General features: G+C 41.6%; 2 protein-coding genes across 3 annotated transcripts; one reads left to right on the top strand and one right to left on the bottom strand.

The window, feature by feature from the left end:
• Positions 1–400: 400 nt before the first annotated feature.
• On the top strand, positions 401–2,650 carry LOC125971825 (succinate receptor 1-like). Its single transcript, XM_049724857.2, has 2 exons — positions 401–1,120; positions 1,346–2,650. The coding sequence occupies exons 1-2, from the start codon at positions 1,118–1,120 to the stop codon at positions 2,294–2,296; spliced, it is 954 nt and encodes a 317-aa protein (XP_049580814.1). The 5' UTR covers positions 401–1,117; the 3' UTR covers positions 2,297–2,650.
• A 757-nt stretch (positions 2,651–3,407) lies between these two features.
• Positions 3,408–13,735, bottom strand: aadac (arylacetamide deacetylase). 2 transcript variants are annotated; one of them, XM_049724850.2, is made up of 7 exons: positions 12,568–13,735; positions 8,487–8,730; positions 8,209–8,366; positions 7,041–7,269; positions 6,381–6,450; positions 5,648–5,819; positions 3,408–5,283 (listed from the first exon to the last, which is right to left on the bottom strand). In XM_049724850.2, exons 3-7 carry the CDS (start codon positions 8,347–8,349, stop codon positions 4,675–4,677), a joined length of 1,221 nt encoding a protein of 406 aa, XP_049580807.1. In that variant the 5' UTR covers positions 8,350–8,366; positions 8,487–8,730; positions 12,568–13,735; the 3' UTR covers positions 3,408–4,674. The 2 variants fall into 2 exon arrangements, with proteins under 2 accessions (XP_049580807.1, XP_049580809.1); XM_049724852.2 differs by lacking the exon at positions 8,209–8,366 and having other exon boundaries at positions 8,605–8,730.
• Between the last annotated feature and the right edge of the window lie 102 nt (positions 13,736–13,837).

Genomic DNA, 13,837 nt, shown 5'->3' with positions numbered 1-13,837 from the left:
ACAAAAGTGCTGTTTTTACAGATTGTATGATCCATTTTTTTGCACTGTAAATACAAGCATCCACCGCTAGAGGGAGCTCTTATGCTCTGTAAAATGGTGCCTGGAAGGACGATGGGAAAGGGATTATTCCACTTCATGACCTCTGTAAAATGATAATGTGCTTCAGGTGTTTAATACTAGCCACAAAAGTTTGACCACTTGCAAAATATTTGTCTATTCTTCAAAAAAGAACATTTTTCTCCCCAGTTATCATTAGCTAACTTAGCATGTCAGTAACCTTTCAATTGAAATGTCGAAAAGCTAGGGAGGTCGCCTTTCGGAGCGCTGGTGTAAATAGACCTAAAATCAGTTGACAAAAGAAAACTCACAATGCCAAGAGACATTACCTGGAAAACCAGTTTTCTGCTAACGACTCTACGGCTTCTTGTTTTGCTCCGAGTAGTCGCAGTGAGAACTTCTCACATATTCCCCAAATATTTGTTCTGCGTTATCAGAGCTATTCAATGTCGCTTGATAAAAAGGATTTACCCCGCGAACCTCATTGGTGACCTTCAACTGGAAGGCTTCCTACTCCAATAAAACTTCGGAATGCCGTATAATCATTTCTTGAGCAAATAATCCACGAAGATCGACTCTCACGAGGATGGACGGATTGTGTTATACCTACGTTCCCTCTCTTTGCATTTTTTTTTTTTTTTTTAGCGAGAAAAAAAACCCACGTGTCTCTCAGCAGTGAATCATGTGCTCTGAAAAGGCAGACCAACATTGTGGTCATTGTTGCCAAAATATGCAGCGAGACGCACGTCCGAATCAACCTCACGAGTTGTGCAATCGGCGTGAAAAAGCACTTGACATCATCCACCCTTACAAATGGAAGTCAACAACTCGCTATTATTCTCTATACACCAAACCACGGCCTTATGTTTGCTGCTGGGAAACATGACACGGCTCCTTCATCGTAGTGGTATCAATTTTTTATTTTTTTTCTTTCTCCCCCAAAACTCATAAAAGTCAGCAGTACCTGCAGCGCTCAGTGTTTACCGTTTCCACTTTGCAGTTAGCAGGACTCTGCTCACGACTTATTTGCGCTTTCACGAAACTCCGGCTGGATGTCACGATGGTGAGTCCACTTTAAAAGTTACTCAGTTTGAATCGGATTCAATCATTTGTGTCAGTTTTGTTGCTAATTGTGCAACAATGAATCGATTAATCGGCAACTTAAACGATGACCAAATTAATTGATTATTTTTGCCAATGAATCTAAATTCTCTGAATGTTCTCATATATACAAAAATAAATCAAATTAATGAAAAAATAAAATATTACCGCAACTTTATTTTCCCAGGTGTTGAATTGTACAGAAATCGATGATGTGCTCGAGCGTTTCTACCTGTCGCCCTCATACGGGCTGGAATTCTGCATCGGGTTCCCCGGGAACTTGCTGGTTGTACTCGGCTACCTCTTTTGCTTGCCCAAATGGCGGAGCTGCAATGTTTACCTCTTCAACCTAGCCATCTCTGACCTCATCTTCCTATGCACACTCCCACGCCTCTCCTACCTCTATGCCAACCAGCAAAGAGAAACCAACTACTACGCTTGCGTCATCAACCGCTACGTCCTGCATGTCAACCTCTACTCATCCATTTTGTTTATGGTCTGGCTGAGCATGGATCGCTTTTTGCTCATCCGACACCCCACTCGGAACCACTTCCTGTTGAAACCGCGAGCGGCGTTGGTCGTGACCGGCTTGAGCTGGCTCGCCGTCAACGTGGAGGTGATCCCCATGATAGCCTTGATGCTCCAGGACCTGCAGAGTCGAAACTGGAGTCGCTGCAATGACTTTGCCAGCCTCCAGGGGGATGTCAGCGTTTTGGGCTACAGCATGGGGCTCACCTTAACCGGCTACGTTCTACCCCTTCTCGGACTCTGCGGGTTCTCCAGACGGATCGCGAAGCTACTGCAGACCCAGGAAACGGCTTTTCGGCGCGGGACGGCCCAATACGAGCACGCTCTCAAGGTGGTGGCTTCGGCGTCGGCCATGTTTTTGGTTTTGTACACGCCGTATCACGTGATGAGAAACGTCAGGATAGCATCGCGGCAGGCCTGGGCGGAAATGCGCTTGTGTACGAGGATGTACATCGAAGGCTTCTACATTCTGACCCGACCCTTGGCCTTCTTGCACAGCGTCATCAACCCCGTCTTCTACTTCCTCATGGGCGACAGGTTTCGTGAGTTCCTGCTGGCAAAAGTTCGAAAGCTGGCCAGAAAGAAAACGCAGCCAAGAGAGCCTGTGTGAAAAATTCTTAATAATTAACAAATTTATTCTCCACTTTATTGGGGAGATTTGATGTTTTCCAAAACATTGTGTAAGGACATGGATGACATCGTCTCACCAGACCTCAGCGTTCGCCATGTGAAGTCAATTCGGGTCTGAGTGTGAAGCTTTTATTTCACTGAGTGAAAAGGGAATGTTAAGAGATAAATGTAAGTAAAGATTATTTACATACTAAGTTACTCGATGTGAAGAAGACTGGAAGACTCCATTTTGTGCTGATTTTACATTTTACAGTGGCTGACTTCCTTACAACCTTCATTCATGTTCAAACTTTTAAAGTTCACTATTTTTTTAAATAAAATATTTTAAACATTGTCCCTGTGGTTAATACATGTGTTAAAATAATGAGTTTTCTTTTCAAACATTTTTGTTATGGGGAAAAATTTATTTGAAACCTGGAAAAATTTGGTGCATCATGGGAAATTATTGTGATTTTTGGGCCTATTGCAGGATGGTCAAGGCAGTTTAATTTTTGGGGAGGGATTATTATTTTTTCTTTTACATTTTGCCATTTTATTTGTGTGATTTTTTTTTTTTTTTTTTAATACAATTTGGGGGGATTTTTTGTGTATATGTTAAGTGTGATTTTTTGTTGCAATTTTTATGAATGGAAAGCCCTTGATTGGAGCTTTACTTATTAACCCTATAAATTATTTCTTAGAGTGTATGTCCAGGAAACACTGCAGCAGTTTCTTACATACTGCGTCTTAAACACACACAAAAAAAAAAACCAGACGTCGGAACTGAAATGCACCAAAACTTTGATTCAACAAGAAGCCAGTCAAAGAGCATGAGGGGCAGGCAGAAAATCTTCTCTGCGAGCAAATATGAAAGGAAGGGAAAGGGCAAATGTTACCAGCACCAATGTGAGGCAACAGTTGGGAGAAGATTTGGGAGGTAGGTCAAGGCTGTACTGGGAAAAAAAATGGACTCAAATCAAAAACAGAAGGTCAAATAAATCCCGTGAGAACGTGATAAGCTCTAAAGACGTTTGTGAAAATAGCCAAGCATATCAAAAATGTCATCGTCATCCTCATCACGTTGACGATAGAACAACACTGCCAGTGGAAAATATTCGTAGTTATTATTTTATTGATCGTACGTCAGCAACATAATTACGAGGCAAAGGGCTTGTTGGCTAGTCTATATTTTTTGCGACCCCGTGGCGGCACAAAATTTCTTTCTCCATTTGATACAGCTCACAATAACATACCAACCGTAAAAAATAGAAACGTTTACATAATTATTTAGAATTTGCGTGAATATCGTTAACCTTTAAAAGCCAACTTCAGTTTGTTCCCTGTTTTGGTAAACAATGTCCAGTGTAGTGAACATCCAACATGGTGCCCATGTGTACCTGGTATCCCATGTGTCTAAGATTCTCAAAATAAAACAGTTCGGCCAAAGTCGAAAGGGAATATCGAGGTTTTACGAAATGCGTGTACTCGTAATACTACAGGCGAACAGAAATGTGTTTTGCGCATTCCATACATTATGCAAGTGTAATCCATTTAACCAGCACTATACGTTTTTTTTTTCTCGCTCTCTCACGGAGAGTCTCTCATAATCCATTTCACGTTACTGTTATTATCCCTTTGTAGCCGTGGAGGATTTCAGGAGCGGATCTCCAAAGGGGGATTGAATAACACATGTAAGCACACCTACATACAATACAGAAGAATAAACTCAAATATTTACATTGACATAAGCACAGGCGGGACTAGCTTATTTGAATCGTCCTTTACGATAAATTGTTTACCCCCATTAAGAAATCTTTAAAGTGTACCTATATTGATTGGCATGTCGGGAAACTGCAATTGTGTGCTTCCGGATCGATTGTACACTCGCTGCAATCATCCGAAGAAATGTTTCACTCAAGGACACCGTGTTCCCACACTAAGAACTTGCTGAGACAATTTCAAGGAGGATGTTGGAGTTGAACTTATTCACTGCCAAGCTCGGTTAAAATGGATCTATAGCCATCAACGGCAGGGAATACTTTCTAAGACTAGGAAATCCGTTTTTGAAAAGACTCAGGGACACGTGGGAACTTTATCGGAATGAAAGTAGTCAAGAAACAATTTTTGGTGCGCTCCTGAGTTTGGGGGGAAACCGAAACAGCATCTCTTGGGGAATCTAGTCTCCCGCAATACCAAGATTTTCATACACCGTTCAAAGTAAAAAAAACAACAACTCTAATATGTATTTAGAATCTTACAGTGTCAAAGATGTGACAAATATACTCGAGACAATTTCCCGATCTACTATATTTACAAAGATGAATGCCGAACCGAGAGAATTCGGGTTCAACGACCCTTGCGTGAATGTCAGGGTTTCTTTTACAAGTTTTCCTTGAGCCATTTGATGTAGTTGTCCGTCATGCGGTGACCGATGCGGAAGTCCGTCGGCCACACGGTGAACATAATGGCTCCGTGAAATCCCGAGTCGTAGTGTTCGTGCGTCACTTCCACGCCGGCGGCGCGCAGTCGCGTGGCGTACATAATCCCGTCATCTCTCAGGACGTCGTACTCGCATGTCATGATGTAGGCTTTGGGTAGACCGCGCAAGGCCGCGTCCGGAACCAGCAACGGGGACGCCCTCGGGTCGGATAAAGATTCAAACGATAGCCCCGCCTCTCCCTGCGCTACTTCAGGGGCGCTGTAATTGTATTTCCCGTGATACGTTTCAGGCAGGAAGGCGCTCCAGTTGACGAACTTCAACAGACTGGACGACTCCGGGTTGTTGTGGGCGTTGGCCATCATGGCTCTGAAAAATGCCCTGTCGCTGGTGAAATACTCGCTCCAGAAGCGTACCATGAGGGTACGTGGTAAAATGGGCATGTCTTGATTCTGCTGATAAGATGGCGTGTTCAGGTCCAGTGCCTGGAGCACAGGGTAGATGAGGGCTTGGGCTTTGAACTGAACCTTTTGTGTTGGCTCCTTAAGTAACTGCAACGATACGGCAGAGAGAAGAAGATATCTTACTGAAATCGCCCGAGAGCGTCTGATGACATCGACGTATTGCGTCAGCTCACCACTTGTGTGATTCAAAACCGACATGATCCATCAACCCCTCAGGCAAAACCCACATGCTTGTCTCTATGCCATTCACACATGACCCCCAGAAGCATTTTAGAGAGCTGCAAAGTTGACTTTAGAAGCAGCAGGATTGTGAACCTGCATGACTGCTCTTGTGTGAAAGTTAATCGCCCGTGGTAAAGTATACAGAGATGGCATCAACTTCAGATTTTAGTAGTCCGAAGATTTTACTTTTGGTTTAACCTGTTTAGCAAGACGTCGAGGTTTCATTTACCTGTTGGGACACAGCGGCTGCCAGGTTCCCCCCGGCGCTGTCACCGGACACCGCAATTCGGTCCGGGTCTACAGAATACCGGGCGAGCACGTCTATCTGGAGAAAGTGCTTGACAACACGATATACGTCCTCGTACGGAACAGGGAAATGGTGAGGAGGGGCAAGGCGGTACCTGGAAAGATGAAAATTTCGACGAGCAGATTGAATATACTCGTAACTTTGTTCATAATCGTACTGGAATTATGTTAGAGTGGAGCGAAGACGAGTATGAACAGGTTTTTATTTATTTTTTTTTTTTTAGTCAGACTTTGCTAAGGCCACTAAACTGAATAAATGGGTCAGAAATTTTCAGGATATATTTTTGAAATTTTGTTTTCCTTTGCGTCCCTTGGGTCTCGTCAGGTGATTGCGTCTACCTGTGCTCGTTTGGCCGATCTTTTGCGTTAGCCAATCAGCTTCCTCCGATCCTTTGTGTCTTGTCACTTTGTTTGTATTCAGTTCAAAGTCTTTTTCTGTACCTTGTCTTGTTGCTGTGGTTTTATTTGATCTGTTTCAAATCCAAATACTATTTTGCTTTCTTTTGATACTTATTTCCCTCTTGTTTATGTCCCTCCTGTTTATTGAGTTTACCGTTCACAATAGTTTGTATCTGTTTCGTGTCTCCAAATGAAATTCATTTATGAGTGAACTCCAGCATCTGCCCTAAAACCCAATCTTGACAGAAATGACTTACTCGACGGAGAGAATGACAGCGTTTAGCTCAGTAGCCACTTTTCTGGCCAGGAAATCGTAAGGACCCATATCTGTGAAGAGAAGACAGAACACAAAGTAATTTTCAGACGGCAACGTAACTGACATTCTCTCATCTCTGCTCGCTGCAGATGAACCTGTTAAAAAGAGCTACTCCAGTCAAATCAGGTCAAACTCAAATCATTCCAACATTCCAGTCAGTGCACCATAACTATCGGATGGATAATTATCGGACCGTCAATGAAGAAAAATGTTGTCACAACACGTTAGACAATAACCCGCGGGATATTCGATGTTAGTTCATTGGCTATTTTCGTTCGGCTCGTTTATTTACTGCAAGCGATAACGCGCAAAAGACATCCGAGCAAGAACCCGTTGAAATATTCCCAACGTTAATTAGAATAGCTTGTAGTCATTCTCCAGATCAAATAAATGTTCTCAAACACCCAGGACAAACAGATTGCAGGAACAGCACGACACGTGTCAAACTGAACGGCGTGTCGTCAGGGGTCCTGAATTAGAAAAGCCGGGCCCCCCCTTTGAGGTCCCAACCGCTCCGACAGACGGTGTGTTATTTCTTCCGAAATAATTTCACGGCTTTGTTATTATCGGATGTGGAAATATCACTCCAATCTCGGCTTACGTGAGCTCCCCAGACACCATCCTCCGCCGTGCAGGTAGATGAGAGCCCTCCTGAGCTCCATCTCGCCACTTTGCCGCTTGGGTTGGTAAAGCAGCACCTCCACCCCGTCGAACGCCTCCACTGTCACGTTGACGTGTTCGTCGGAAACCGGTGCGATGTTTTCAAGCAGGGTGATGACGTACATTACTCCCATGTAGTCCTTCAGACCTATTATTTCACTGAAATCTGCCTGAAAGAGGGAACAAAGGAAAGGTCAATTTTAGCTAGTCAATTATATTGATGACTAATATTGCGGATGTCAAACTCTGGCCCGCGGGCCAAATTTGAATGCCAGTTGAACTAATATGAGATATTTATATATTTATTTGGATCGACAGTCATAACGACCCTCAGAAGGAAACTATGACTACGAAAACGAGTTTGCCATCCCTTTAATCTTTCAAGCTATTGTTTTAAATCAGAATTGTCAAAGCAGAAATGATTCTCTGATTGCAGTAGTGGAAGCTGACTGATTATTGTCTTTTATGTTTAATCATAAGACATTTGCAAGCATCTGCTTTTAATTTGGAAAACAATGACCTATAATTGAATCGGTTCACCCCAAAAAAATACACAATCGAGCCCTCTCATGCGATCTTTGTACAAAACAAGTCACACAAGTAGAACAAAAATATAATTATCAAAAATAATCACATTAGTCAGAGCCAACCTCTTCACCGATTAATTTTCTCACAACAACAACAAACGATGCATGTGATTTTAAAAAGAGTCATATTAATAACCCCCGGCAGGGATAAGAAACAGTATACCACATGCAGTTTTCTTAATAGGCTCTATTATTAGAAGGTGTGAGCAGGACTATACTACACATGGATTAGCATTTGACATAATCTGGTGGAACCACATCAGCGAAATATAAATACAATGCATTGCCTACAAGAATTCATCTACAAAGCCGAATCTTTCATCTACATTTTCATTTATGTATAGCAAATATCAATTCAAATTATTTTACTTCCCCTATAAATCCCAATTAGAATAATTTACAAATCATTTTGACCACATATAGAAGATTAAAAGGTGATTAAAGAATTTATTTTTACAATATATTTTTCCTAATGACATCAGGTTTGCAAGTGTAAATAAAAAAGCAGAGTTGAGTGCTTACCAGGTGGCTGAGACTTCTGAAGAAAGTGTCGGTCAGCATGAGTTTCCATCTCTCGTCTATATTTTCAGGAATGGGCTCGTAAATATAATAAGCGCTAAAGGAGCAAAGAGCCACGACTAAAAAGATGCTTCCCAGCCTCATCGTGCATGCGGCGGCGTCTGTGTGGAGAGACCGACCGCTCAACTTACGCGCGCAAAAAAAATCAAGATTTTTTTTTTTTTCCTCTCTTCGTTCTCCTCCCCCTTGCTGTTCAGCCGCGCGTGTTTGTTGACATTTACCGCCACGCAGCTCGTCTTTTCTCTCTATGCGCGTGGAAGCGTCGTTTTGGAGTGGTCAAGTGACAAGGTTGGGGGGGGGGGGGGGGGTGCGCACGAGGCAAGAACCGTCCCGTCCCACCTTGGCCCGAGTTGTGAATTCTTCAGGTGCCTCTGGATCAGATGCAGCTCTCACAGCGGGGGGTTAGAGGTGCAACGGAGGTGAACGTGTTATTCGTGTCCCGCCAGATCTTGTGGCTGGCACGTGCTGGGAAGAGAACATAAAAATCTATTTGACACGTACATTAAAGTGGATGAAGCTTTATTTACAAAAAACAAAACAAAACAATATTTTGCTAAAAATGACAAAAACTTCTGAAGGCACCTGCACGAGGAACTTATTGAGCACTGAAGGAGACCAAGAAGGGAGATGTTGTTCTCGCATGGAAATCTGGACCTTAGAAGTTGTCATAAAATATTGTAGCGAGATGACTTTACAAGAGGTGAATTTTTTTCAGTTGGCATAAGTGTATTGACAACAATTCATTCACAATTTTGTTCCTGCAATTTTTTTAACTCTCTTAATTGCGAGATCGTGGCGGAGAAACTAGCAACTTTTTATAGTTGCGTGTAATTTGGAATTAGCCAATTAAATCAGAGATGTTATGAGGAAATTCATCTTCCAACTGGATAGCTGCTGTGGCAAGGGTGGAATAGTAAATAACTATAAGACACTCAAGAACCCCCCCCCTCCCCTCCACCCCCGACCCACCAAACTTCTGAGGCGACCACTACGTTTGGGTGATAAATCTTTCATGAAGCCCCTTCGCTCTCGGGCGTGTCAAGTAGCACACTCGTGGATGTCTTCATCCACGTAGCGCCGTGCTGTGCGATGCTACGTCAACACCGAACATCCCGCTGGGCAAAGAGTGCACTTGCATTCATTAAAATGCGAGCTCATATTTTACTAGCATTTTATGGGCGATATTCAATTTAACCCTCACTGGAGCCGTATGGAACACCTCAAGAATTTCCAAACCTGCTGAAGAAGTCAGCAGCAAGCACATTTCAAACTTTTGAATTTGGAGAACTCCCGCAGAGGCCACGGGGGGCATTTGCAGGAGCTAGGGGTTTTAAATAGATTTTGATTTGAAGGAAACTTTGCGTACATCTTAATAGTGATGGCATAACGTTATATCTTAAATTTTAAATCAATCCGAGCAGGGGGTCCGGGGATACGGCCTGCCGAAGTTTGACTTTCAGCAAAAAGGGGCGTGGCCTGATTCCCATGATCCCTTTTATCTCCGAAATTCCTGCGTCAATCTTCATGAAGCAGCTTTTGGTGGAACATGTTATCAACATTCCAAATCAGTACTCATTTATAAGATGGGTGCATATTTTTGGAAACTTGACCTTTTGACTAGGAATGTTTTTTTCAGCATACTCAAGTCTACCGATACCAATCCCCGACACCACAATGACACATCATTCTAAGTATCCCAATATATCAGATTTCCTTGAAATGACATGAAGTTAATGGTAGGATTATGACGTGACCAGAAAGCACAGGAACAGCCTGGACCTCAAGATGTACTTTTTTTTTTTTTTTTTCTTCGAGGTGCCTCATGATCATGGGACTGCTACTAAGAAACAGCAGCGGATTAGCGCTCTATCAGTAGTCAGCTGTACGAGACTTGTGTGATAAGGAATGTTGGAGGCTTTCACCTCATTACACTTGAACTTTGCTATCAGCAGACCATTGCACAAAGAGGAGGCGAAGACCCTTACACAAGACAAAAGAATTGTTCTTGTGCAATATTAAAGTCATACGAACGTGTGTTGATGGAATTTATCAGAGATGGGACTTTTCTTCTAATGGGATTGTTAGAAAAATAATAGTGTCATTCTCCACACTACTACAACTAACGCTTATGATAATAATTATTATGAAAATGTCTATGTCCTCCTGTAGTCTGTTCATTTGATGAAATCTATTCATTATTTTACAATGTACTACAGTATCGTTTAGTGGCCAGCAGATGGTGCCATGACCTAACTCTGCGTTGACCTAAACTGTGTGCCGTGTCGCCTCTTGTAAAATAACAGACCGAATTATAAGGAATCTAAATAAATTTGATTTAAATATCATCAATTTTTAAAGTTTTAATTAGAATATTTTCACGTATATTTTATTCATTTATTTATTTATTTTCATTTTTTTTTAATCTATTTATTCATATTTAATTTCATGTATATGTAGATGTGTGTGTACTTGTGTGTATTTGTGTGTATATATTTATATATGTATATATGTGTGGATGTGTATATGTGGCTGTGTATACGTGTGTATGTATGTATATGTGTATTTTTATATATTATATAGTATGTGTGTGTATTTGTATATATATACGTATATGTGTGTGTATATTTAATTCCACTTCAAAAAGTACTCGGAAGTTCACGTAAGATAACTGAGCAAGTAAAACCCAAAGAAAAGCTGTCAACACTATCTTTCTGTGTTTACCAGCCAGCACCTTGTTTTTCTTCCAAAGACAAATAAAACTTTATATAGGTGTTGACGACGCTCACTGATGACAAACTGCCGGGCTTATCACACTATTACGTAACACCAGTGAGACCTTTATATCCTATAAAAAGCTTAGATGAACTGCAAAGCTTTCATTGGGACTGGAGCCCCCCCCCCCCCGATGACCACTCAGGAGGAATTTATTGGAGCGGGTGGATAGGAAGCCTTGTGGTCACGGTGCAGAATCCCCGAGGCAATCAGAAACATACTGCCCATATGTTCAAAAGTAAAAAACTGTACAGTCATCTTTGGAATGACGACTATTAGCGGTTGCCACATAGCAAAGGGCAGGAAGTTGAATTTTTTTTGCTCATGCAGCAGAAAGCTCAGTAAAACCAGACTGGTAATTTATAACAGTAGAGCAAAACATGTGAAAGAAGCTAAGATGAATCAAAAACATATCGTTGGGGGTAGTAAAGGAGGGGAGGGGGGAGGGGGTAGCCCAGTTAAACCCCGCCAGCATTTTATTTGATGTTCTAAAATATATTTATAAATTATAAAGAGAAGCCTGCACTCAACTGAGCGCAACATTGGTTCGCAATGTTTCTGGCATGATGAGGCGGATTGCGGATAATCCGTCAAGCAGTTGACAAGCATCTGGTTTTGGTGTGCGGCGTGGACGGGAACAATAGACAAGAGTCCAAATGCCTCAAACCACGAGATTATGTTGCAACCCACATGAAAACGATGAACGTGATGCTAAGAAAATGCGACTTGACTTGCTTTGTCAAATCAGCAAGAAGACAAAGGGCCATGTGTGAGTTCAGTGTGTCAATGATGTTTTAGGGTCAAGAAAAGGACCGTATTTTTGGTTCTGTGTCTCAACATAAGTACTTTAGATGATCATTTAGATTAGATTTTAATATATTTTAAAAATATTAAAAGAAGTTTTGACTCATTGCATATACTGTATATGACTTTTTATGAGCACATTTTTTCCGGACTATAAGGCGCACCTAAAAACCTAAAATTTTCTCAAAAGCCGACAGTGCGCCTTATAGTCCGGTGCACCTTAGATATGGACCAAATTCCTAAATTTAAACTGCCCCGAAGCATTGTGTCATGAAATCAATCATAAGTGGCCCGCTGAAGACTATGAATCATGAATCAAAAAGACTATGGATCATTATTTTGTTATTATAAAGTAATTTGTTGCGTCTGAAGTTGAAATAAAAAAGATAAAATGGAGAATGATTTGATTTGGATTAAAAATCTGACATGATGCATTAACAGTGCGCTTTATAGTCCGGTGCGCCTTATATAAGGACCAAGTTTTAAAATGGGCCATTCATTGAAGGTGCGCCTTGTAGTCCGGTGCGCCTTATAGTCCGGAAAATACGGTACATATTTTTCCAAGAATATGGGTTTGTAGAAACTGTTTTTTTTTTTGGCAGTAGACACAACAATAATTCAAGATATAAGGGCTGAATGTAAAAATTTTAAGGATGCCATTTCCTCTCCCACAGTGAAGCACCCCCAATTAAAGTCCGAACTGTAAGAAGAATATCATAAACTCACCTGCGACAACATCCTGTGCGATCCACTCCATGTATCCAGAAGTTGAATATTTTCAGAATCAAAATCACCTCTCGGTATGACGTAGTGCAATACTGCACCGAGCGAAGGTCATCAGGTGAATGTGTCCTCATGTATACCCAAGAGCCTAGCAGCTTGCTGTGACAGTTTGCTGAGTCATCCCTTTGGCCTTTAAACTGGCTACAATTATTTTCCTGCATTGAGCAAACTTACCAGTCGGACCACATTTGAAGAATTATGACTTGATGATTAATACAGCTGGTTTGCAATCTAAGTCCAAGAACCAGAATCCCAAACAAGCATCCTTGCTCCTGTTTTCCCCAATCCAACACACACCAAGACACAAAATATCGCAAATCTACGCGATTCCGTATTCATCCTTTCCCCTCAGCTTTACTAAGCTTCTTATTGCTGCCCAAGAATAAGCTTAACTTTTCATTTATTGCCGCCGCTGCCAGAACATAACACTGGCAAGGAGGAAAATCAGCTCTTTCAGAAGATTAAACTCACTTTAGCTCACGGGAATAAGCCCCGAATCCCGGCTAATTGAATTTATTCACGCTTGTATCGCAACCGCGAGGGATGAGAACGAGGACGAGAGCGTTAAAAAAAAATACTGAGAAGACTTTTGACCTTAAGCACTTGAGTGGTTCCTGTAATGTCTTGAATCAAAAAAGGAAGAATTACAATAAAGTTCCCGAGAAGTCGGTTGTCCAAATTGTGTGGCTTCCAGATGTTGGACGAAAAAAAACGCAAACAAATGAAGTCTTTGCGATCTTTGTGATCTGAAGCAATAGATGAAAAGATCCTCATTATCCTCTCATTCCGTACGCATGAATCATCCATCCACACGTTTATGAGAAGGCTATCTGATCTCCTTGCTTTGTGGTTCCAGTCCGACTGAAACTTCATACTGTCCATAAATAGATAACTCAAGTCCCTTTCAACAAAAAAAAACAAAAAAAAAGAGCTTCAAACGACGACAATCGAGTTGTAGTAATAGTATCGGTCTGAAAAAAATAGTATCGGACATCTTTGATATCGACGAAGGCAAAAATATTCAAACAAAAGGGCTGTAGGACTTTTCCTCTCCGGGAATAATAGGAGAGAAATGAAATACTATTATCTTGGCAGCCATTTTGACCAGGTTTAGCGCTCCCCAGCAGATGTGTGTCTTTTCCAGCAGGCCTTATATTTCACAGCTACTCCAGGATTACATTCGGGCAGGTTGGAAAGAGAAGGGAAGGGGAGG

Source organism: Syngnathus scovelli, chromosome 7, assembly GCF_024217435.2.
Source record: "Syngnathus scovelli strain Florida chromosome 7, RoL_Ssco_1.2, whole genome shotgun sequence".
In the NCBI taxonomy this organism is placed as follows: Eukaryota; Metazoa; Chordata; class Actinopteri; order Syngnathiformes; family Syngnathidae; genus Syngnathus; species Syngnathus scovelli.
The sequence above is the reverse complement of the archived record's forward strand: the minus strand, read 5'-3'. Positions and strand labels throughout refer to the sequence as shown.

Coding starts and splice junctions, on each gene's coding strand:
- aadac (XM_049724850.2), bottom strand. CDS start 8,349: ATGAGGCTGGGAAGCATCTTTTTAGTCGTGGCTCTTTGCTCCTTTAGC. Junction 6,451..7,040: donor ATGGTGTCTGGGGAGCTCAC/GTAAGCCGAGAT, acceptor TTCTCTTCACAG/ATATGGGTCCTTACGATTTC. Junction 5,820..6,380: donor GCTGTCATTCTCTCCGTCGA/GTAAGTCATTTC, acceptor TCATCTTTCCAG/GTACCGCCTTGCCCCTCCTC.